Source organism: Amblyraja radiata, chromosome 5 (assembly GCF_010909765.2).
Source record: "Amblyraja radiata isolate CabotCenter1 chromosome 5, sAmbRad1.1.pri, whole genome shotgun sequence".
Lineage (NCBI taxonomy): Eukaryota > Metazoa > Chordata > Chondrichthyes > Rajiformes > Rajidae > Amblyraja > Amblyraja radiata.
Window position 1 is genome coordinate 41,001,724 of NC_045960.1, and position 25,742 is coordinate 41,027,465.

Genomic DNA, 25,742 nt, shown 5'->3' on the forward strand with positions numbered 1-25,742 from the left:
ATAGAATGTAGTTCAAAGCCTATAATGTTTAGAAACCTATCGGATTTCCAGTAAAACAACACTGAGGGATTTATATTAATTTACCTTAAGGAGAAAAGAAATGCAGCAATTGTAATGTTAATGGGCAAACCACAACGGACTGAGAGAATTTCTCTACTGACCTAAATCCTGGCATGAAGTGATTTATTTTCCCTATATTAATGGTGAACACTGAGGCATCATAATGACCATTAATGAGCTGAAGGGGTGTTAGTTATAGGTGATGAATGCATCTTGCCTTGACTTTTAGCAACTTACCGAGTACATGAGCTGTGCCCTGATTTGTTTTATGTGACCATCTTTTCTTGTTTCTCATTTATTTTTCACGCTGTTCTTAATGAACCCACACTGATCTTTGACTGCATACTTCTAATGGAGAGGCTGAGATTAAAATCTTGTATTTCCTTTTGCAGCTTGTGGGTGGGGATTCTATAAATCATCATCACTGGACCATCAGTGTGCCCGCTGCCCAGCGCACAGCCACACAGACCAGGAAGGCTCCTCGCGGTGCGAATGTGAGGATGGCTACAACAGAGCCCTTACCGATCCTCCTTCTGTACCTTGTACAAGTAAGTTGACTAATTTTGCCCTGTGCATCATAGTTTTACCGATAAAGGCACAAAATGCTGGAGTAACTCAGCTGGGTTGGGCAGCATCTCTGAAGAACATGGATGGGTGACATTTTGGGTCGAGACCCTTCTTGAAACTCATTTCAGGTCGGGGGCTTTTTCCAACAATCCATGTTCTCCAGGGATGCTGCCTGACTGGCTGAGTTAATCCAACACTTTATGTCTTTTTTTGTAAACTAGCATTTACAGTTCCTTGTTATTGCATGGTTTTCAGATACATTATGGGTTTTGCTCTCCATTCAGCTCAAGAGTTATGGTCAGTAATCTAGTTATTGTGAGTTATGCACTATAGTTCCAATCGTCCATTACCTGAGAACAAAAATGGTAATGTTTTTCTTGTATTCTTGCAAGCTTTTGACGACACGCTTAAATTCAATATTATTGGATTTGTGTAACATCGATGGAATGACCAGGAAGCTGGGTCCCGATGTCTAGTTTGATGCTTACAACTCAATTTTTTTTGCCTGTTTACAGTTTCCCAAGTCCAGCATGGAAATCATTTGGTATTAATTATTATTGAATTCAGCACCTACCTTTTAAGTAGTGAGAGGGAGACAATCTTATTTCCTCCAAAATAACCACTCTTCACTTTTGTATTATGTCAGAAATACCATGTTTAATGTGAATTACAATGTTTGCACTTGACTACGTCTTCTTTGGGAGAGCCAATATATCAGTTAATAAATTCATTAACCTATCGATGGATACGTTGGCGCAAAACATTTCCAAATAAAAGGAAAATATTATAGTTACCATAAAGTAGCTTGTGCGGTTCTGAAAATATGACGGCTTATATTGCAGAAGCAAGGAACTGCAGATGCTAGTTTTTAAAAAAGCCCACAAAATGCTGGAGTAACTCAGCAGGTCAGGCAGCTTCTCTGGATGCTGAATTCTGAAGAAGGGTCCAGACCCGAAACATTGCCTATCCATGTTCTCCAGAGTTGCTGCCTGATCTGCTCAGTTACTCCAGCACTTTGTGACAGTGTATATTGTTTCCAGTTAAAGGACTTATCTGAGGTTGATGGCAAGCAAATTATTAACTGGTGATAATTGTTTTCTGATTCCCAAGGACCTCCTTCTGCACCACAAAATCTTATTTATAACATAAACCAGACCACAGTAAATCTCGAGTGGGGCCCGCCAGCAGACACCGGAGGCCGAAATGACGTTACCTACAGGATAATGTGCAAACGCTGCAGCTGGGAACTGGGTGAGTGCATGCCATGTAGCGGCAGCATCGGCTTCATGCCTCAGCAGACTGGACTGGCAGACACGTACGTGACCATCATAGACCTACTGGCCCACGCCAACTACACATTCGAGGTGGAAGCCGTGAATGGTGTCTCAGACCTGAGCCGTACCCAGAGGTTGTTTGCGGCCGTCAGCATTACCACTAGCCAAGCAGGTGAGATGGTGAGCCAGCAAGAGCCAAACATTGGCTCGGTGCACGGTCTGTATAATGATCTGTGCAGCAGAAGTTATTTTGCACTTGCAAATTAGCACTTAGTAATTTCTCATTATTCAGTGGTATTAAATGCACAATTTAGCAGCTGCTGCTTAGTTACAAATGACTGTGAGCGAGTTTCTACTCTGTGGTGTCTTCACAAAGCACTTACTGTTTATCTTTTGCTGAATCTAAAAAAATGTAAAAGTCCACATTGCTTTTGTTGGTTAATGTTTCTTTGCAACAATCAACTGATGCCAAGCCTATACATTAAAAACAATATGTTTTCTCTCTAACATCAATTTTAGGTCTGGCCGGTGTTTTTCAAATTTTGAATGCCATCAACCATAGTATTTTTTTCATGCTGTAAATTAAGTCTGTTATTTTGAATTCGAGGGTCCTTGAATTAACATTAGAGGAGAACTATTGCTATGATATAATTCCTGAATCCTCCTTAACCCGCTCATAAACAGAACCCTCAATCACTCTCTTGATTTCTCATAACTATGAGCCTCTCACAATCACTTTAGCAAATCACTTTTGAATCTTTCTGCAGTAATTTTATCATTCGTACACAAATAGGGACATCCTGATTTTGAAATTGTCTTGGCTTCACCTCAATCCTCGCTGCTATTTGCAGAATTAAGAACCTGTTACTTTCTTTGGTGAATATTGGATTTAAACCATCAGTCACGAGACAAATAATCTCAGGAGCATGAGGTCAGTGTAAGCCCGAAACCCAAACCATGACATTTCTTGGGTGTAAATGTCTCATCTGGGGCAGAAAGGAACGGTAATTGGAAGCCCAATCGAGACTTAAATGAACTTGATGGTCAGATGACGGAAGATGGAAATTAGGGGAAGTGGTCAGGTTGGTAGATGGGGGAGTGTGGGACCGTTGTTGGGTAAGTGGCCAGGGGATTGGAGTGCAAATCAGGTGTCAGGGGTAGAAAGGGTGGCACAGTGGAACAATGGTAGAGTCGCTGCCTTACCGTGCCAGTGACCCGGGTTTGATCCTGACTACGAGTGGTGTCTGTATGGAGTTTGTATGTGCCCCTATGACCCAGGTGCTCCAGTTTCCTCCCACATTCCAAAGCCATACAGGTTTGAGGGTTAATTGGCTTCGATAAAATTGTAAATTGTGTGTAGGATAGTGTTAGTGTACAGGGTCATTGCTGGTCAGCGCAGACTCGCTGAGCCAAGGGGCCTGTTTCTGCACTGTACCTCAAGTATAAGGTGGAGCTCAGTGGATGGAGGGTTTGGGGAATAGTTAGGTGTGTCAGCTGTAGTTGGAGGGCGCTGATACCAAACGGCTGTAGTGCAAATCACCTTCAAGCTTCAAGTGTGAATATTTTTTTAGCTGTTTTTTGGTAGCACATTCACTTGGAGTAATTTTTACAGCTCTTCCTAATTTCAAAAGCATATGACTCTTAACATTTCAGCACTGTAACTGTTAATATAGAAATGATGGATAGACATGATGATATTCTTCTGTGAGCTGTTTAAATCAGAGGATATTAACAACGTTGAATGTTAAAGTTAAATGCAGCATTTCTGCTATTGGTAATTCACAGGTTAAATTGGACATTCCATTTATGATCAATTGGGAACAGCAAGTACTCGTTACTGGAAACAGTTATTTATTTTATTTTCATTTAGTGAAGGAAGTTTGTAGATGGCCAAGTGCTGGTACTCATTTATAGCACACAGAAATTGTGCTCTTATAAGGACAAAGCAGCTTAAATTTACCACTCCCACACAGCGGAAAATTAACAGCCGTTGTTTGTTATAATGTTCCAATTGGTGTTTCAATAGACTTGCTGTCTTACAGAAAAATCTATGAGTTTATATTAAAATAATCATTCACAGTCCCGTTTTTGTCTCTTAAGAGACACTGTGAATATTATCTATTTTGAAATGCATTACCACATACTGAGTGTTGTAATTGTGACAAAAAAAAAGATGCATCTATCTTCTGCTTTCAAGATCAATGAAAGATCTTAACAGCGTTTTCTTTGGATGGAAGCCACTGAGCTTTAAAAGCTCAGGCACTAAAACTATTTTCATGGTGCCTTTTCCCTCAAATCTTAATTGTTTTAACAGGTTTAGTTTGTACCAGGACATGGTCTGCTGATTAAATTAAATACAAATGTATTACTGCTGTCACCATAGGGGTTATGTTCCGTTTAATCAAAGCATTGCTTTTGATCATGCTATTTACCACTCGAGGTTGAAAAGGTGTTTTATTTTAACCCATCATGACTTCAGATAGCCCTTGCTTTCCCTCTCTATCCCCTCACCCTTCCCAGTTCTCCCACTAGTTTACTGTCTCTGACTACATTCTATCTTTGTCCGACCCCCTCCCCTGACATCAGTCTGAAGAAGGGTCTCGACCCGAAACATCACCCATTACTTCTCTCCAGAGATGCTGCCTGACCCGCTGAGTTACTCCAGCATTTTGTGCCTACCTTCGATTTAAACCAGCATCTGCAGTTCCTTCCTACACAACCTACTACAGTTGTGCAGGAGAGGTGTGCTGGATTCCACCAGAATGTTTTTAAAAATGTCCTTGGCAGGTATAAATTGTTTTAAGTCACCTCTCATACATGCACACATTTCTAACCTCCTCTCTCCAATCTGAACCTGTTTGCTCAAGTTACCTCACTATTCTCAGAAAGAGCATGGGGCCAGTGTTGTCTTGACAATTAGTGCTTGAATAGGTAATTCTGGTACCTGTTTTCACCTCCAGAAATAAAGTAGCCTAGTTTAAAAACAAGGAAGGGCACCAGTGTAAACCACCCAGAGACTTGTTTCGAGTGTTGTAAGCAAGTGATAAATAAAGCAATGGTCAGCATTCTCACAGTGGTGATTTGATTTATGTTGCTGAATGTCAAAATCGAGACCCTGGTCAATAACGGCATGATAGAATGTATACAGCTAAGGAAGCAGAGGATTTTGTTTAACAGGCACAAGCTGATTTATCATTAAGCTAACTCAGTGAAAATGTTTCTGGGCAGCCAAATGGAGATCAATTAACTGCTAAGTCCATGGGAAAAAAATTAGCAACCTTGCTGCACTCCATTTGCCGAGAGGTCAAGCAGTAAGAGAGAGATAATTGCTGTGAGCAAGCAGAATGAATCAGGGATGAGCAGAAAGTGATGATGTATGTTCAGTGACAAGGTACGTGACAGAGATTTACGCCTGGGCTTGTGACTGCTAGTCTCGGCAAGGACACAAGGACAAGGGAAGGAGACCTGTGAAAAACAATTAGTGCTTCTTCCGTGCAAGCAGTCCTTAATGAGCCATAGCTTGTCAGCAACAGTATATTAGTGTCCCCAATTTAAAAAAAAATATTTCCCATTAATTATAATGCAGCAGTAAAAATATTTGACAGAAGTGCCTATTTTGCATTCTCCACTTGTGTCACAGATAAATGAAATACAATGCTTCAAAAGTATTAGATCACCCTTTATTGTATAGTCACTAAGGGTAGTAATTAAGGTACTAATTGATTTTTTTTTTTAAAGGGTGGAGAGTTCACACCTAACTTGGTCTACAATTACAAAATGTAGAGATCAGCCAAATTAATAACCTCACCCATGAAAGTTCCACACAGAGTGATGTACACTATTATTTTGGTTTGTTGAGAGGTAATACTAGCAACAAAGAGAAAGGCCTAAGGTCTATTGACCCATCTTATTTCAACATATATTGGTTCTGATGTTATCTTCAAACATACTGTGTAAATACAGTGCTTGATATGGCTTTATAAGCCCTACAGGAAATGTATTTGTGGTGTTTCATGTGTTTAAAGCTGTATGAAGTTCACCAAAGTGAAACAAATGAGTCCCTGATACCCCATTAAGAGCATAATTGTCCCGGATACCCCATTAAGTGTATAATTAGTCACTAAAGCTATCGCTGAACCTAACCCCACTTGGACAAAAGATTTCCTTCTTATGCAACTTTATAAAAATTGAGGAACGGGGAATGCCATTTTGCTGCCAACATCACTGAGGAGAGAGATTTATGAACAGGAGGAATTTCATTCCCAAATGTTGATATGTATTAAGCTAGAAAAACCAGTCTTATTCACTGTTTGAAATTCTCTCCACGACAACTGGTATTTTGGGACTTCAGGTAAAAGTACTGTTAAACATTAAAAAATATCAATCTGAATGTTTAAACGCAGATTGCAGAAAATTCTTTTAATTTCAAAGTAATATTGTGGTGCATTTCGACGAATTGGATTTTGAAAGACAGATCTCTTCCATACCCTTTCTTTGGCTGTGCCTGTCATAGTCATATAACACATAAACTGGCCTTTGGCCCAACATCCATTCCAACCAAGATCCCCTGTCCCCAAAATTGCATGTGTTTGCCCCACATACCTCTGAACTTCCTATTCATATATCTATCCAACTGTCTGTACCTGCTTCAACTAACTCCTCTGCTGCTCATTCCATATATCCACCACTCTCTGTGAAAATGTTACCCATTGGGTTCATATTAAATCATGCCCCTATCACCTTAAACCTATGTCATCTGATTCCTGATTCTTCTACCCTGGGTGAAAGACTGTGCATTCACCCTTTTTATTTCCCTCATGAATTCATATAACACTAGACTAAGTGGGACCCGTTGGGTCCCAGCATCACACGGGAGGGCTGGTCACCCAACGCAATATTCCACCTCTCCACCAATTCCAATATTGCTGGCCAGTGGGGGGGGGGGGGGGGGCGGGAGCTTTCTGTTGCGCTAGTTCGTACTATTTGTTATTTGTTGATTACACACACCCTCCACCACACACACACACACACACACACACACACACACAGACTCATTCACACACACACACACACACACACACACACACACACACACACACACACACACACACACACACACACACACACACACTCATTCACTCACACACACTCACCCAATACTAAAATGCCAAGAAACTTCAGAACATGTTGAATATACAGTGTGTAAAATGAATGTTTAAAGCCTCCTGTAGAGGCTGCTGCTGCTGAAGCAAAAACGTGCTTTAAATAACATCCAACAAACACACTCACCATAGACAGAGCAGTCAGCTCTCTTGAATTATTCAATGGCACCTGCACTCGGCACCACCTTGACATCACCCTCTCGCTTCTTGCCTCGAACCGGAAATGACGCACTCAGCGCCAGCATGCCGCTAACCGGAAATTACGTCATTGGTGCCATCTTGCAACTAAGCGAAAATCACAGAATGAGCGTCAATTTTGAAATTAAACACAGTCCCGATCTAATAAAATGTTTATTCACGCTTTATCCATCCGAAAACTGTTGCAAGCAAGCCCTTTAAAAGCCAAGCCAATTGGACAAAAACACTTTGCAAGCCAACAAAACACATTTGCTGAAAGCCCTTTAAAAAGCCAACCTAATTGAGCAAACACTTTGCAAACATCAAACACATTTGCTGAAAACCACATCCCGGGGACTCACCCTCTCGCTTCCTCCGTCTGGCAGAGACTGAGTGAGCCATGACACTTCCGGGTTTCATAGTCCCTCCCCCTGCCACCAGCAGGGGCAGCAGAGAGAATGGCGAATTTTTAAAAAACATTAATATATCTCTGATTTTTTATCGATGGGAAAAATCCTCCTGTCCAGTCCGGCGGAGGGGGGCTCTAAGCGAGGTGGCCAAAAATGACGGCCGTAACTGGCGCCGTTCTCTCGGAAATCACATCGCAGTGAGTCAAAAGCGGTCAAGTTCTTACTTTTAGTAATATAGATATAAGATCACCCCTCAGCCTCCTGTGCTAAATAAAGTCCTAATGTCATTGTGATCTGAAATTTCCTTGGAGCAGTGGGTTGCCTGCATATTCTGCTAAAATGTTTCTTGTTTTGGGTTGAGTGACGCAACAAGAAATCCCGCAATTAATCTACCAAAACCTAATCGGTGAGGCATGGCATAACATGAATCCCATGGTAATTTTTTAACCAGCCGGGAAGCCACACCTGAGTTGAATCTGCTGGTAATGCTGTCAAGCTGTTTGAATTGTGCAGGAAGGAACTGCAGATGCTGGTTTACACTGAAGATTTAAGCACAAAATGCTAGAGTAACTCAGCGGCTCAGGCAACATCCCTGGAGAAAAGGAATGGGTGACGTTTCAGGTCAATACCCTTCTTGAGAAATTAGTCTGAAGGGTCTCGGCACGGAACGTCACCCATTCCTTCTCTCCAGAGATGCTGTGTGTCCCGCTGAGTTACTCCAGCATTTTGTGTCCATCTAAGCTGTTTGAATTCTTACCAACATCTCTCACTCTCGCAAACATTCAAAAAAACAATTAAAAATATTACATTCTATTATAATATTTTCAAAATTGTGATTTTTTTGCAAAACTGCTGGAAAATAGCAAAAAGTTAATCTGCCCTAGATTAGTTAGTTCCATGTGAAATCATGTCTTATTGCAGGCAGAATGATTGTGTCAATCAACAATAATTGCAATTTTAGTAACAACATTAGGGCAGTATTGTCCGAATGTCCAGAGCTTCCAGACATTTACTGAAGTAAAACCTAATAGTCCAGCCTGTTTTGTTTTTTAACGGGGGGGGAGGGGGGGCATATTTTGATCATTATCTGTAATCACAGATGCTAATGTTGAATCCAGTTTTTTAAAATATATCCATAGAACAAAAGAAGCAATGATCTATGAAATTAATAAATGTCACGGGTTCATAAGATGTTGTGCCAGGTGTGAGATCCTGGTAAGATATTAACTTAGTCCTCAGAGGAAGTGTCCGAATCCCACTCGAATCTCATTTTCTCAAGGATGGGGAGGAAATGCCTGAGTGATTTCGTTTAATTGCATTACCTTACTGACGTGGCAGTATCATGTTTCCTGACTGGAGGTATAGTTTGTATATTTCTAAAGGTGCATGTGTGGTGAAGAAATGGTTTGAATTTGTATTATATTCAAGCTGGTTACATTTTAACTGTCATGCCTTCCTTTTTCCTACACTTGGAATACTGTGGTGGACATTTTTTCTGGTCTTTTTTCTGGTCAAGATATGAAGATCTGCATAGTTAATTAATTTACTTTATATGGTTTAGTTCAAAGATTCAGTGCCGAAACAGGTCCTTCAGCCCACCAAGTCTGCGCCGACAGGCGATCCCTGTACTCTCACACTATGCTACACACACTAGGGACGATTTTACAATTTTATCAACCCGTTTGGCCTACAAGACTGTGTGTCTTTGGAGTGTGGGAGGAAACTGGAGTTCCCAGACAAAACCTATGAAAGTCATGGGGAGAACATACAAACTCAGTACAGACAGCACCCGTAGTCAGAATCAGACCCGGGTCTCTGGTGCTGTAAGGCATCAACTCTACCGCTATGCCACCGTGCTGCCTCTATTTTAGGACTAATAATTTTAATTGTAAGGCGGCACGGTGGCGCAGTGGTAGAGTTGCTGCCTTACAGCCCTTGCAGCGCAGGTGATCCGGGTTCAATCCCGACTACTGGTGCTAGGTTAACGGAGTTTGTACGTTCTCCCCGTGACCACGTGGGTTTTCTCCAAGATCTTCGGTTTTCTCCCACATTCCAAAGATGTACAGATATGTACGTTAATTGGTTTTGTGTATGTGTAAAAAATTGTTCCTTGTGTGTGTATTATAGTGTTAATGTGCGGGGATCATTGGTCGGCGCAGACTCGGTGGGCCAAAGGGCCTGTTTCCGCGCTGTATCTCAAAATAAACTAAACCAAAACTAAATAAGAAACCAGACCTTTAAAGTTATTTTGAAACTATTGTCAGTCAAACAGCAGCAATAAATAGTAGAAAGCTAATTTATGTCCTAATAGAAAGAAAAACATTTAAAATTTAATTTAATGCAATGTTTACAGTCTTAAGAGATCAAAAGATACTCCTGTCAAAAGTGCTTTCTGAATTCTGGTTTTTAACCTTGGAAATTCACCCCTCAAAAGCACATCTAAATCTATTGAATACTTGCTGAGTGTTTCTTTGCCACTACCCTCTTTAGACACTAAGTTCCAGCCCCCACCACTCTCTGGGTCAAAACAATACTCTTCATCCCCTTTTTAATCACTAACTAATTCCCTTTAATTTTAAAATATAAACAGAAACTCATGGAAACATTCAGCAGGCCAGGTAGCATCTGTTCAGGTAGAAAATTAATGTTAAAGTAATGTATGTGAAGTATGAACTTTCTTCAGAGATATTGCCTTTATCCAACATTCTCCTTGTTATGTCAGACCTCTTATGAATGAGTCAGTTGGGACACCAAGAAAAAACTTGCTTCTCCTTCCATAAATAGTATTTGGATTATTTTACTCCTCTGAAATGGCAGTTACAGACTCAGAATAACATTTTAGTACTTTGGACAATGCTGCAGTCTCTCAGTACTGCACGATTTCAATGGTTCAATGGATATTTGTTGTCACATATGCAATTAAACATTACAGAGTGAAATTCATGTTTGGCATTATTCCATCAAGTTCAAAGGTCAGGCATGGCCAAGCATAGCCATGGTGTCCTCTGCCGCTGATCCACTGCTGTAGGCCGTGCCCACCACATGCTCGGCCTCTTAGATCAGCGCCCGGTCCAGACAAGCCCCAGGTTGTTGTAGGGCCTCCAGCGGCCTGCTCCACTGTCAAGGCCGTGCACTCCCACACGCAGCTGGTCTGTTTACCGGCCCTCTGTCTGACTCCTTCCTCTCTAAACAGGCGAGTCAGGCCTCCAGGTGGGTTCCCGATCTGCGGTGCATGGACTGGGCCTTGCGTGCGGGTCCTCTGTCCACAGCGGGTGAGTCCCCAGTCTCGGGGCCGCAGCTCCCTGGGATACTCCCACCACCCGCGTGATACGCCACCAATACCCCCGCTGCATGCGCGCAGCTCCACGGGATACCAGCTATATTTACCAGCTATATTATGTACTCGTGCCTCTCGTTTGTAACCTTTTGTCTTGCAACCTTTTGGGGACAAGGTAATTACATTGTCACTGAACCACTGCAGCATTGTATTCTTAAGGAAGACAACAGAGTAAATTTCAGCAACAAGACTGATCTACCACTCGGTGTTTCAAGGGCAATGGCAATTTACTCCTTGAAATCCCATGTAACTTGAAAATTACTCAGTGACATTAACATGCATCGGTTATCTCTATTATCAATATGGTTTTAAATTTGAAAAGTTAACTAGCAGACTGGCTGCCATCAAGTCAAATCGTACATTTTACTTTCTGTAGGATTCCAATGTAGAACTTGACAAGAAGAATTAGTCTGGCAAATTACATGCAAGAAAAGAAAATTGATCCAATGTATAATCGAAACCAGTTTGTGTGCGTTATGCCATACAGATTAATCATTGTGTACGGATGCCTCCCAAGTGGTACTCACAAGACAGGGCAACTTGCATTAGGAACGTGTTTGACGTGTAAGAGTGCCTAAGTGCATGCACAAATGTGAGTATATTCTCGTTATAACAAACCTGGATAACATTGTCTTATCCACAGGTACTATCACCATGCTGTTTGTGGCTACCCAGTTTTTGCTGGAGTAACACACAGAATGCGTCATGTACCAGATGGGGAATAAAAATGGTTCTGTGATTTCTTTATTGTCACGTGTACCAGGCACAGTGAAATACATTTTTTGCATAAACCTCAGCAAGACTATCCCCCGTACATAACCACAATCACCCGGGTCAGTGCAGTATGTACCGAACAGCCCTCCGAGTCCATATGCAAGAGGCACCATTTTGCCGCCATTTTACTGTCCCTGCTGCAGCTAGCCATGAAGGCCCGTCACCTCCATTCCAGTCGTCCCGTGAACCGTCATCCCTCTCCACACCTGGCCTTCGTCAGCCCTCGTTCCCCGGTGGGTGCCTCCTGCAGCAGAACTCGAGGGCGCAGGAAGTAAGGCTCCCCGGTGCTTCTCACTGGGCCTCTTGTCCAGCGTCTGCCACCATCTAGCTCCACCTCCTCTCCGATTCCCGGTCCACAGGGTTGATCGTTATAGTAGTCTTGGTGTTTTGTTTGTGTCGATTCTGGAGACTGAACAGATGTTGATGTTAGAATCCATCTCTGGAATATTTCAAATTGCAACATGTCAAATCTATTTGGTTACTGAGGTCAGATTATCGGCACGAACAGCAGACTCTTGATCAGTGGGGCAACTGGGCTGAAGAACGGCTAGTGGAGTTTAATGCAGATAAGTGTGAGGTGATGCATTTTGAAAAATCAAACCAGAGCAGGACCTTCACAGTGAATGGGAGGGTCTTGGGGAGTGCTGTAGAGCAAAAGGATCTAGTAATGCAGGTACATAGATCCCTGAAAATTATGTCACAGGTTGATAGGGTGGTCAAGAAGGTTTTTGGTGTCCATGGCCTTCATCAATCGGGGTACTGAGTATAGAAATTGGGATTTTATGTTACAGTTGTACAAAACATTGATGAGGCCACACCTGGAGTACTGTGTTCGAATTTATTCACCCTGTTAGAACGGAGACGAGGAAATTAGAATGGAGACGAGGAAACACTTTTTCTCACAGAGAGTGGTGAGTCTGTGGAATTCTCTGCCTCAGAGGCAGGTTCTCTGGGTGATTTCAAGAGAGACCTAGATAGGGCTCTTAAAATTAGCGGAGTCAGGGGATATGGGGAGAAGGTACTGATTGGGGATGATCAGCCATGATCACATTGAATGGCGGTGCTGGCTTGAAGGACTGAATGGCCTACTCCTGCACCTATTGTCTATTGTCTGTTATAGGAAAGATGTCATTAGGCTGGAAAAAGTGCAGAGAAGATTTTCAATTATATTGCCTGGTCTCGAGAGTCTGAGCTCGAGAGAGAGATAGGGCAGGCAAGGATTCTTTTTCCTTGGAGCGTAGGAAGCTGAGGGGTGATCTTATGGAGGTGTATATGATCATGAAGAGAATAGATAGGGTGAATGCACAGCGCCTTTCACCCAGGGTAGGGGAATTAAAATCAAAAGGACATGGGACAATATTTTCACTCGGTGTTGAGTATGGAACGCGCTGCTAGAGGGGATAGTTGAGGCAAATGGGGCATCTTGTATGGCACAAACCAATTAGATTGAAGGGTTTGTTTCCTTACTGTATGCTTATGAGATCATTTTGTAGTTGTTTACCTCCACAAACTCTGATATGCCATTTTCTATTCCCAAATCTACTACACAGTAGATAGTGAGTGCACCCTGGTAGGCTTGTGTGATCCAACTACTCTTATCTCAATCTATTTCAATTGGCTGAACATCAGCAAAAGGATTTGGCCATACAATAGGTTTTGACACACTCGAACGGCATCTTCAACCATGACTATAATTGGAGTGCTGTGCTCCATGGAAATGATCTACAGTGTTGGCAGGCTGTGTACTTTGTGGGCCTGGATATTGAATGCGTTGTCTACTTTGTGCCATTATATAAATCTATCAGCTACGGCTATGGTGCAACCAATGGTCATATGTTCCAAATGAAGTTTCCCTTTGCTGTGCTTTGATTCCGTACCACTATTTGATGAAATCCTGGGATATATATATATATATTATATATATAGCTCACGATTATGATGTGAAGAGTTTATATTTTGAGTCAAATATTTATTTGAATCAGTCCAGCACACACACACACACACACACACACACACACACACACACACACACACACACACACACACACACACACTGAAGGTAAGAGGCATGCATATTGTTTTCAGATGATGAATATTTATGGTAGTGTCGATAGCGAGAGTTGTATTAATGCTACAGTAGGATATAGATCACGTTAAATATTGGGTCGAGCCTTGGCAGAATTTTTTTTTCTGATATTGGCTTTGATGCACTTTGGGATGTCATATAGGGATAAGACATATATGGAAAACGGTAATGCACTGAGGTATATTGAGGCAGTTCAGGTCCATAGTTCCATGAATGTTTAGGGCCAAGTGGTGAAGAAAGCATGCAGCACGTTCGCCTTCACAGGTCAGAAGAGAGAACATAAAATTTGGGAGATTATGTTACAACTTTACAAAGCACTGGTTAGGCTGCATTTGGAATATCATGTGCAGTTCTTGTCATAACTTCAAAGGAAGAAGATGGTTGCACTGGCTAGAGATTTGAGATGATTCACCAGGATGTTGCATTTTGGACAGGTAAGGCTTGGTTTGTTTCCCCTGAAGCACAGGAGGCTGACCAGTGCCCTGAAAGTAGCATATACAAGAAGATGTAGATCTGAAGTGATTGCAAAGAGTTTTAAATGGTATCTGAAGGGATTTTTTTTCTTTACACAGTGTGGTTGATACACAGTATTTGCTGGCAGAGGTGATGATGGAATCAGTTATAATCACATTTAAGAGACATTTAGGCAGGCAGTTGAATACGCAAATTGCCTATCTATAGAGATGGGCAGAAAGGTTGGAATGGATGTGGTGGCCTGAAGGGTCCATTCTGTACTGTACAACTCTGCATGACTGTTGTCATAGGAGGAGGAAGAGAGAAAGTTAATCAAAAGGAGCATTGCCGGAACAAATATTTTAACTTTCCTTTTTAAAATGCCTATGTTGGTCTCTAAGGAAATCATAGGATAATTATGCAACAAAAGGAAGCCAGCCAATCAGATTTGTTCCATCACATGTCTGAAGAAGGGTCTCGACCCGAAATGTCACCCATTTCTTCCCTCTGGAGATGCTGCCTGACCTGCTGAGTTATTCAAGCATTTTGTGTCTATCTTCAGATCTGTTCATATCCTTGCACTACTTTTTCCCCATTTCCCTGCAAATCACTATGAAGATGCTGAATGATCTACTGAGTTACTTATCCACCATGCCGTTTTTGTAAACCAGCAACTATATTTCCTTGTGTTAAAGACCCTTTTAAAAGCCATGTTTGACTGTTGTTTTCATCAAACCTGCAGGCACTGAGTTACAGATACTTACTCTTCCCATATCCCCCATTATTAAGAAACCAAAAACAAAATTGTATAAATGTTGGAACCATTTGAGTCAGTGCTATCAAAAATACTGAAAGGAATTGTCAGAATTTCAATTGTAAAATACTGTTAGTAATTGGTAATACAGTAGTAATTTATTGTATACTGAGAATGTGATATGTGAACATGTCAGCACCATTGTCATTATACAACATTATCACCTGATGGTAAGAAAAGAAAAAATAGTAGGGTCTAAAAATTGAATTATTTTGCCGTGTTAGAAAAATCCTGATGTAAACGCTCTCAATAGAAGCCACTGCTGCTAGTGGTTTCTATTGAGAGCTCTGTAGTCCAGCTAAATAGTCTGACATTGTACACCAGAAGTGGTGGTATGCCAGAAATGGGATGCTAGACGTAGCTATTGCTGAAATTGTGCACCATAGTGGGTTGGAATCCCATTTTTATTTCATTACATATTGTGGCAGTGAATGGGCTCCCCACAGGACAAGATTTAAAGTGATTGAGGACGTCTCCAAAGAAGATGGAAAACCTGGCCTGCAGAATATGATGATATCTGCTTTGTTGATGCAGTGGGGAAGAAACCCTGCCACGCTTCAATGGTTTAGGTTTATTATTGTGCAACGAGACCTGGGTGTCCTTGTACGGTGCAACGAGACCAGTGTGTCCTTGTACATCAGTCACTGAAAGTAAGCATGCAGGTACAGCAGGCAGTGAAGAAAGCAAATGGCATGTTGGCCTTCATTGCAAGAGGATTTGAGTTTAGGAGCAAGGAGGTTCTACTGCAGTTATGCAGGGCCCTGGTGAGAGTGCACCTGGAGTATTGTGTGCAGTTTTGATCTTCACCAGGTTAATTCCTGTGATGGCGGGACTGACATATGATGAAATAGATCGACTGGGCTTGTATTCACTGGAATTTAGAAGGATGAGAGGGTATCTTATAGAAACATATAACATTCATAAGGGATTGGACAGGCTAGATGCAGGAAAAATGTTCCCCATGTTGTGAGAGTCCTGAACCAGGGGTAACAGTTTAATAATAAGGGGTAGGCCATTTAGGACTGAGATGAGGAAAAACATTTTCACCCAGAGAGTTGTGAATCTGGGGAATTATCTGCCCCAGAAGGTAGTGGAGTTCAATCCACTGGATGTTTTCAAGAGAGAGTTAGATTTAGCTCTTAGGGCTAACGGAATCGGATATGGGGAGAAAGCAGGAACGGGGTACTGATTTTGAATGATCATATTGAATGGCGGTGCTGGCTCGAAGGGCCGAATGGCCTACTTCTGCACCTATTTTCTATGTACAGTTAAAAGATGCGTTTTGCATACTTTTCGATCAGACAGAGAATGTAAATACAATCAAGTCAACTCAAAGGAGCAAAGGGGAAGCTGCACAAAGCTTTTGTATTATCACAACTTTTGAAACACTTTTGTTTCAACCGATGATTCAAATGTCTTTAGAAATAACACCATTTACAATAGGTTAGCCATGAGAATAATGAGTTTCAAGAGCCGTTCAAGAATAGTGTTTAATTGCCATATTTTACTGGCAAAGGAGCAATGAAATTATTACTCGTTGCAGGTTAACAGGATTAATTGTGTTAATTGAATTAATTGTGCTGGTTATTTGCAATTTATGGACTTTTTCCCTGAATGAATGGCCCACATTTGGGATGCAGTATAATATCCATGGGTGACCTACATGTATCAATCAGTACAAAGCATCACCTTCAGTTCTACCATCCACTAATTGCAGAGATTATCTAGAATGATAAAATCAAATTAGGAAACATTGACACAGTCACTTTAAGAAGTGTAAATGTTGGATCCTGACAAAAAGAAATCTTGCAAGTTCAGCACTACTTGCAAAAGATGTTTATTTTATGGCTGGAGTTGGGATTAGATCATGGGGTAAAGCTAATAAAATTTCAATACACCTTGTGTTAAATTTAATAAGGAAATGTTACCACAAAGTCTGTTACTTGAAAATACATTTGTGTTATTGAAAAAGAAATGCAGAATGATTTTTTATGAAAAGCTCAGATAATGTCCTGAGATTCTTAACCTCTTTCAGCACAAAACAACATTGATGTTCAGGTGCTGCATTTCACTGCTATTTAATTACTTTTACATATTATTGAAAATCATTTTCAATCAATCAATCAATCAACCTTTATTGTCATCTTGCAAGCAACAGTTGTACAGTGCAAAATGAAAAGACGTTTCCCAGGGAATAGCGGAGCATCGCACATGAAATTTAAAATATTTCACACATAATACTAAAAACAATCCAGTCCCTGATGGAACAGTATAAATAGTTAAAAGCAGGTAAAACACAACGTTAAAATACAATAAACCAATCATAAAATGTCCGGGGCAGCTGATTTGAGTGGCCAGTGCCAGTTATTAAAGTGGCCAGTGCCAGTTATTAAAGTGTCCGTGCCAGCCGCAGAATCAAGTGACTGTGAGTACAGAGTGACTGTTTAGCAGCCTCACATCCTGTGGTAGGAAGCAGTTTAACAGTCTTGTAGTCCGGGCTTTGATGCTTCGATATCTCTTGCCTGATGGCAGGAGATCCAGGTGTATGTGGAGAGGGTGCAGTTTGTCCTTAGCAATTCTCTGAGCTTTTTTCAGACAGCGGCTCTGGAACAGTTCTTGTACCGAGGGTAGGGAGATGCCAATGATCCTCTCTGCTCCCCTCACTACCCTCTGCAGAGCCTTCCTGTCCGAGCAGTTGCAGGTGGAGTACCACGTATTTATGCAGTACGTGAGTACAGACTCCACCGTACCCCTGTAGAAAGTCCTGAGGATGTTGGTGGGGAGTGAGGCCTGTTTTAGTTTCCTTCAGGAAGTGCAGTCGCTGATGGGCCCGTTTGACGGTCCCAGTGGTGTTCCTGGACCAGGTGAGGCTGTCTGTAATTTGCACACCAAGGAACTTTATGCTCTCCACTCTCTCCACTGTAGTGCCACTGATGTTGAGGGGTGTATGCTTTGGCTGCGCCCTCCTGAAGTCGACAACCATTTCTGCCATCTAAAGAATTTTATTCCAATTTATGGTATTTAGGATTGCATTTTACTTAAATCAATGTGGGCATTTAAACAGAAAGGGGGCTTGTAGAACTTTACAACACTCTCTTTGTAGATCAAGGACCATTATTTTAGGAGGGAGGTCAAGATCTTGGATAAAGATCAAGATGGGTTTCATGGGGAGATGGGAAGAACTAGAATTCTTATTGGAACAGAGAAAGTTAAAGGAAGATTTGGTTGCGAGTTCAAGATCTTGAGTGATTTTGTTAAGAGTTGATACAACAAAATTGTATCCAGTGGCAGAAAGATCACTCACCAGAAAACATAAATTTAAAATGATTGACAAATAACTCAGAACTTTTAGAAAAGCATTTATGCTGCAAAGCAATGCCTGAAAAGGTGGCAGAAGCAGACTGAATAACAATCTTTATAAGGGAAGTCATGAAATACGCAGATGGAGAGGATGTGGGGAAAGAGCAGGCGTGCACTACAAAATACTGGAATGATGGGCTCAGTGGCTTCTTCTGAGATGTATTATTAGGATTTTATTCTTTGACTCTATATTGACGTTCCTGAAGGAAAAGGTATGTTTCTGTTGAAGACATTTTAAAGCCAAATCTTAAATTTATTATGAGAAATGCTGCTAAACTTCAACTGTTTTCTGCAGTGTTAGAAAAAAGGAGACCTGTTCTGTTTAATGGTATTACGCTGTTGATTTGCTCTCTGCTCTGCATCAAGTGTTTTAAGAAGTTTCCTGGAAAGCTTTCAAAAGGAACAAAGAGAACATCTGAATATCTTAAATATATTATGAACTTGCAGCACTTTGCAAGATATATTTCAAGAGAGTTTATTGTCATGTGTCACAGGTAGGACAATGAAATTCTTGCTTTGCTTCAGCACAACAGAATATTGTAGGCATAAATAAATACAGAACAGATCAGTGTGTCCATATACCAATTGAACATATATATACACACACATAAACAAGCATATAAAGTGCAATAGGCTATTAAAGTTCAGATTTTTGTTTGAGTTGAGTTTAATAGTCTGATGGCTGTGGGGAAGTAGCTGTTCCTGAACCTGGATGTTGCAGATTTCAGGCTCCTGTACCTTCTACCTGAAGGCAGCAGAGAGATGAGTGTGTGGCCAGTTGAGGCAGCGACTGAGGTAGATTCCCTCGATGGTAGGGAGGTCAGAGCCGATGACCTGGGCAGTGTTTACAACTTTTTGCAGTCTTGTCCACTCCTGGGCTCACAAGTTACTGAACCAAGCCACGATGCAACTGGTCAGTATGCTCTCTACTGTGCATCTGTAGAAGTTCGAGAGAATCCTCCTCGACATACTGACTCTCCGTAATCTTCTCAGGAAGTAGAGGCGCTGATGTGCTTTCTTTAAAATTGCATCAGTGTTCTGGGACGAGGAGAGATCTTTGGAAATATGCACGCCCAGGAATTTGAAGCTCTTGACCCTTTCCACCATGTTGCTATAAATGGGACTGTGGGTCCCCATCCTACCCCTTCCAAAGTCCACAATCAGTTCCTTGGTTTTGCTGGTGTTGAGAGCCAGGTTATTGTGCTGGCACCATTTGGTCAGTCGGTCGATCTCACTTCTATACTCTGACTCGTCTCCATCAGTGATACATCCCACAACAGTGGTGTCATCGGCGAACTTGATGATGGAGTTTGCACTATGACCGACTACGCAGTCATGAGTATAGAGTGAGTACAGCAGGGGGCTGAGCACGCAGCCTTGAGGTGTTCCCGTGCTGATTGTTATCGAGGCTGACATTTCCACCAATATGAACAGACTGTGGTCTGTGAATGAGGAAGTCGAGGATCCAAATCGAGGGATGCGCAATAGATATTTCCTATCTATTTTACTCCCGTGTGACTGTTTCCCATGTGACTTTAAAAAAATGCAAATACACTTTTTTCTTCATGTCCAACAAAACAATAAAAATTAAATTGGTTCTCTGTTTGGACGATTGAATAAGAATGTTTAATTAAACTCAACTGCTTCTGTGCTTGGCCAAATTACCATCATCTGATGCACTCCAGGTGGCCTTGGAAGCACAGACCCAGGAATGAGAATAATCAGGTTTCTCTTTGATCTGGAGCCCTGATGTGATTGGTACTTGGTGATTATTTCTGCAAAGTTCACATACATTTGATACTTGAGTACAAAGTGTGATGTCCCTGCAGTCAAATAGCCTGCCAACTCTTACCTAGGCTCACCTTGAGAAAGTAGAGGTTATCTGTTGAATGGAATTGTGTTTTTGGCATGAGTCAACACCCATAAGGGAGAAGAATTGGGAATCATCATAAATCCAAAGTATCTAAACTTTCCTCACCAGTGCTTTTTACGTTGCAGTCAGACATTGAAATTTACTATAACGTGAATTTAAATGAAGCTGAAAACTTTTGGAGACCATGTAACACATTTTATTATCATTACTGTTATATGCTCCTAAAACTAATAAACTAATAGTAAGAGTTTTTATAGCTATATAAAAAGAAAAAGGGTGGCTAAGGTGAACGTTGGTCCATTGGAGGGTGAGACTGGAGAGTTGTTGGTGGGGAACATGGAAATGGCAAAGGCATTAAACGAGTATTTTGTATCAGTCTTCACCATAGAAGACACAAAAAATATTCCAACGCTGGATAAACAGGGGGCGGTAGGAATGGAGGAGCTAAATACTATTAAGATCACCAAGGAGGTGGTATTAGGGAAATTAATGAGACTGAAGGAGGATAAATCCCCTGGGCCTGATGGATTACATCCAAGGGTCTTGAGGGAGATAGCGGTGGGGATTGTGGATGCATTGGTGATAATTTTCCAAAACTCCCTGGAGGCAGGAATGGTCCCAGTGGATTGGAAAATGGCCAATGTAACACCTATATTTAAAAAAGGAAGTAAACAGAAGGCGGGTAACTATAGACCGGTTAGTCTAACATCGGTGGTGGGTAAAATGTTAGAGACAATTATTAAAGAAACACTAACGGGGCACTTGGATAAACATGACTTCATCGGACAGAACCAGCATGGTTTTGTGAAGGGGAAGTCCTGTTTAACGAATCTGCTCGAATTCTTTGAGGAAGTAACAACCCGGGTGGATAAAGGGGAACCGGTGGATGTGGTATACTTGGACTTCCAAAAGGCTTTTGACAAGGTGCCACATAAGAGACTATTGCTAAAAATAAAAAATTATGGGATTGGGGGTAATATATTAGCATGGGTAGAGGATTGGCTAACAAATAGGAAGCAGAGAGTGGGGATAAATGGTTCATACTCGGGATGGCAACCGGTAACTAGCGGGGTTCCGCAAGGGTCGGTGCTGGGACCCCAGTTGTTCACAATTTATATAAATGATTTGGAGGAGGGAACCAAGTGTAATATATCAAAATTTGTGGACGATACAAAAATGGGAGGAAAAGTAGGGGATGAGGAGGATAGGAAGAGTCTGCAAAAGGATATAGATAAGCTAGGTGAGTGGGCAACAACTTGGCAGATGAAATTGAATACTAATAAATGTGAAGTCATTCACTTTGGGAAAAAAAATGATAGGGCAAGTTATTTTCTAAATGAGGAGGAGCTGCGTTGTAATGCAACGCAAAGGGATCTAGGGGTATTAGTACATGAATCACTAAAAGTTAGTATGCAGGTGCAGCAAGCAATCAGGAAGGCCAATGGAGTTTTGGCCTTTATTGCTAGGGGGATTGAGTATAAAAACACGGAGGTCTTGCTGCAGCTGTACACAGTATTAGTGAGACCACATTTGGAATACTGTGTACAGTTCTGGGGTCCATACTTAAGAAAGGATGTACTAGCCCTGGAGGCAGTGCAGCGAAGGTTTACAAGATTAATTCCTGCAATGAGGGGATTGACATATGAGGAAAGGTTAAGTAGGCTGGAACTCTACTCTTTGGAGTTTAGAAGAATGAGAGGCGATCTCATTGAAACATATAAGATCGTGAGGGGCCTTGATCGGGTGGATGCACCGAGGATGTTCCCAATGATCGGGGAAACTAGAACTAGGGGACATAGTTGCAGAATAAGGGGGGGCTCTTTTAAAACTGAGATGAGGAAGAACTTCTTCACCCAGAGGGTGGTTAATTTATGGAATTCACTGCCCCAGGGAGCAGTGGAAGCAGAAACGTTAAATATATTTAAGACTAAAATAGATGGTTTTTTAGCTGCCAAGGGGATAAGGGGCTACGGGGAGAGGGCAGGGATATGGACCTAGGTATGGTTAGTATAGTAAGACCTGAGTGATCTCCTGGACAAGTGTCGATCGCCTGGATTGGGGTCGGAGAGGAATTTCCCGGATTTTTTTCCCGAATTGGACCTGGGTTTTTATCCGTTTTTTTGCCTCCCCCAGGAGATCACGAGGTTCTTGGGGTGGAGAGGGGTGATAGCGGTATAAAGGGGAGGGTAGTGTCTTGTGTTCTGTGTCTTGTGTCTACTGTTTGTGGGTAAGTGTGTCTGTTTAGTGTTCAGCCATGAGCGAATGGCGGTGCGGGCTCGACGGACCTGGTGGTCTACTCTCGCACCTACTTTCTATGTTTCTATGTTTCTATGCTGGGTGAAAGGGGAGCATTATTTTGGTTAAAGGCCCTGTCCCACTTACGTGTCCTTGGCACGCAAATTACGCAACCTCGTCATCGCAGGCCACCACGGGCATCGTGTGGCCGCGCGGGGCCGGTCCCACTGAGAAGCGCGGAGGAGTATGGAGTTGTTCACGGTGTTGCGCGGCGCTCCGAGATTTCATACCGAACAAAATCTTCGATCGCCACAGGCCTGTCGCGTAACTGACGGCCAAAGTGGGACAGGCCCAAGACCCTGGCGCGACGCAACGTCTCACCTCCAACAGCAGCAGAAGCAGGCAAACGATCGTCGAACTCCGCCTGGGGCTCACGGCCGTTGCGGATCCGGTCCGCCCCCACTTCTACTCCCAGACCCTTTCAGACTGAAGAAGTGTCTCGACCTGAAACGTCACCCATTGCTTCTCTCCAGAAATGCTGCCGGTCCCGCTGAGTTACTCCTGCATTTTGTGTCCATCTTCAAATGACATAATGCGCTCCAGACGGCTGTGCGGGCACATGAAGACGCCCGCGACCTTCGCACCTCCACGCGACTACGAGGTCGCGTAATTAGCGTGCCAAGGACATGTAAGTGAGACAGGGGCTTAACTCATTACTGATCAAGTTGAAACGTGTAAGAAGAAACTGCAGATGCTGGTTTAAACCGTAGATAGACACAAGTCGAGATGTCTGAAGAAGGGACTTGACCAGAAACGTCACCCATTCCTTCTCACCAGAGATGCTGCCTGTCCCACTGAGTTACTCCAGCCTTTTATGTCTATGTGTTGATCAAGTTGATATTGGTCACTAGAAATGAGGCTATATTAGTGAGAAACTGTGCAGCCCATCAAATGATATACAGTGCCCACCATAATGTATGGGACAAAGACCCATCATTTATTTATTTGCCTCTGTACTCCACAATTTGAGATTTGTAATAGAAAAAATCACAGGTGGTTAAAGTGCACATTGTCAGAAATTAATAAAGGCAATGTTTCTACATTTTGGTTTCACCATCTAGAAATTACAGCAGTGTTTATACAAAGCCAAAGTGAGGAGAAAGAAGGGGTGATTATGGTCATAAGTGACAGGAGCAGAATAAGGCCATTCGGCCCATCATGTCTACTCTGCTATTCAATCATGGCTGATCTATCCCACCTAACCCCATTCTCCTGCCTTCTCCCCATAACCCCTGACACATGTACTAATCAAGAATCCATCTGTTTCTGCCTTAAAATTATCCACTGACTTGGCCTCCACAGCCTTCTGTGGCAATGAATTCCACAGATTCACCACCCTCTGTCTGAAGAAATTCCTCCTTTTCTCCTTCCTAAAGGAACGTCCTTTAATTCTGAGGCCATGACCTCTAGTCCTCGACTCTCCCACGAGTGGAAACATCCTCTCCACATCCACTCTATCCAAGCCTTTCACTAAAAGTGACAATTGGGACTCGGGGATGGGATATGAGAGCACGAATGAGGGGAAAGCGACAGAGTGTGTAGGGTGGTGGAAGGTGGGGAATAAATGTTGTGCGCACTTATGTATGTATAGGAGCAGAGGAAAGAAAAGCAGTGTAGGGGTGAGGGAGGGGGCCGTGGAGGGTGTTACTACTTGTAATTGGATAAATCATTGTTCATACCATTGAAAGTTTGGTACAGGAAACGGAAGAGGAGTTTAAATGATTAGCTGCCAGGAGACCAAGCAGACCTTGGCAGGCCGAGCAAAAATAACATGTTCTTTTGAAAGAAAGGTCTTAACAGTTCACTGTGTTATTACCTGTATTAGCTCCTGTTGCTAACATTAGTTATTACAAGCCACGGGAAAATTCTTTCAGCTATATTACATAAAACAGAATTGAAGCACAGTGTTGTTTCACCAACAAAATCCATAGCACCTGTATGTTGAGCAGTCTCATCAGTTCCATTCTCTAATACTTTCCCAATAGCCCACACCACTTCCCTTCATGTCTATTCAGTTCCTTTTCAAAAGCATTGATTGGCTATTTCCACCCTTAGAAGCAAAGAGTTCCAGATTATTGTCACATGTTGTGTTCTCACTATTGCCAAATGTAAACTCATCATAATCTTTAACTCTTCTATCAAATCTCCTGTAAACTTTTATTCCAGAGAGAATAATGGGCCTGTCCTACTTGGGCAACTTTTTTGGCGACTCCAGGAGACTATGCGGTCGACACATGGTCGCCTGGGTGTCGCCCATATGGTTGTGAGTAGTCTTCTTAGTCGCCCAAAGAGTCATAGCGTCTTACTATGTTTGCCGAAAAATTTTCAACATGTTTTTAAAAAATGTTGACCATTTTTTGACGACAGTGGCGACCTTGGGTTTGATGCCAAATTAGCGTAGCTTGACGTAGGTGCGGTCGTAGGTTGTCGGCAGGTTAATGTAGGCAGTCGCCAGGATGTTGTAGGGTGTCTCCAGGTGGTGATTTTGGTGAATTTCAATGTCGTATTTGCTGGCAGTTGCCTAAAAAATCGACTAAGTGGGACAGGCCCATTAGTCCAGTCGCCAGTTTTTCGGTGACCTGCTACGACTCTGACAGTCACTGGCAGTCGCCGAAAAAATCGTCTAAGTGGGACAGGCCCATAACTCCGGTTTCTCTCTTTTTTTTTAAAATGACACCGCACTTCTAAGGAAGGGTCCTGATCCGAAAAATTGCTTATTCGTGACCATTGCTTCAGCATATTTCCCTTCTGTCCAACATTTATGTCAGCCATTTGATAAACTTCTCAAAGGCACAACTTTTGAATTGTATTTTCAGGTGGTCAAACACATTTTCAATGGTTACAATTGAATTACACATTCACAACGGGATTCATTCTATGTGTGGAAATGAAAGCAAAAAAATTCCAGGTTTTTGCACAGTTTATTATGGTAGACAATAGACAATGAAAGATATGCAAAAAAAGTAATGATGATAAAAGAAAGAGGCCATTGTTATCTGTTTATTGGGTGAAAATGAGAAGCTAATGCAACCTTGGTGGGGGAGATATACATATATATATATATATATAGAGAGAGAGAGAGAGAGAGAGAGAGAGGGGG

The 25,742-nt window shown here is 42.1% G+C and overlaps 1 protein-coding gene across 4 annotated transcripts in view; it reads left to right on the top strand.

Moving 5' to 3' along the window:
• epha7 (EPH receptor A7) overlaps positions 1 to 25,742 on the top strand; it is a 255,858-nt gene that overhangs the window by 80,222 nt on the left and 149,894 nt on the right. For all 4 annotated transcript variants that reach the window (XM_033021065.1, XM_033021066.1, XM_033021067.1 and 1 more), the window contains exons 4-5: positions 453 to 608; positions 1,738 to 2,073. In XM_033021065.1, the coding sequence (XP_032876956.1) occupies positions 453 to 608; positions 1,738 to 2,073 (492 nt within the window). The remainder of the gene's footprint in view (positions 1 to 452; positions 609 to 1,737; positions 2,074 to 25,742) is intronic.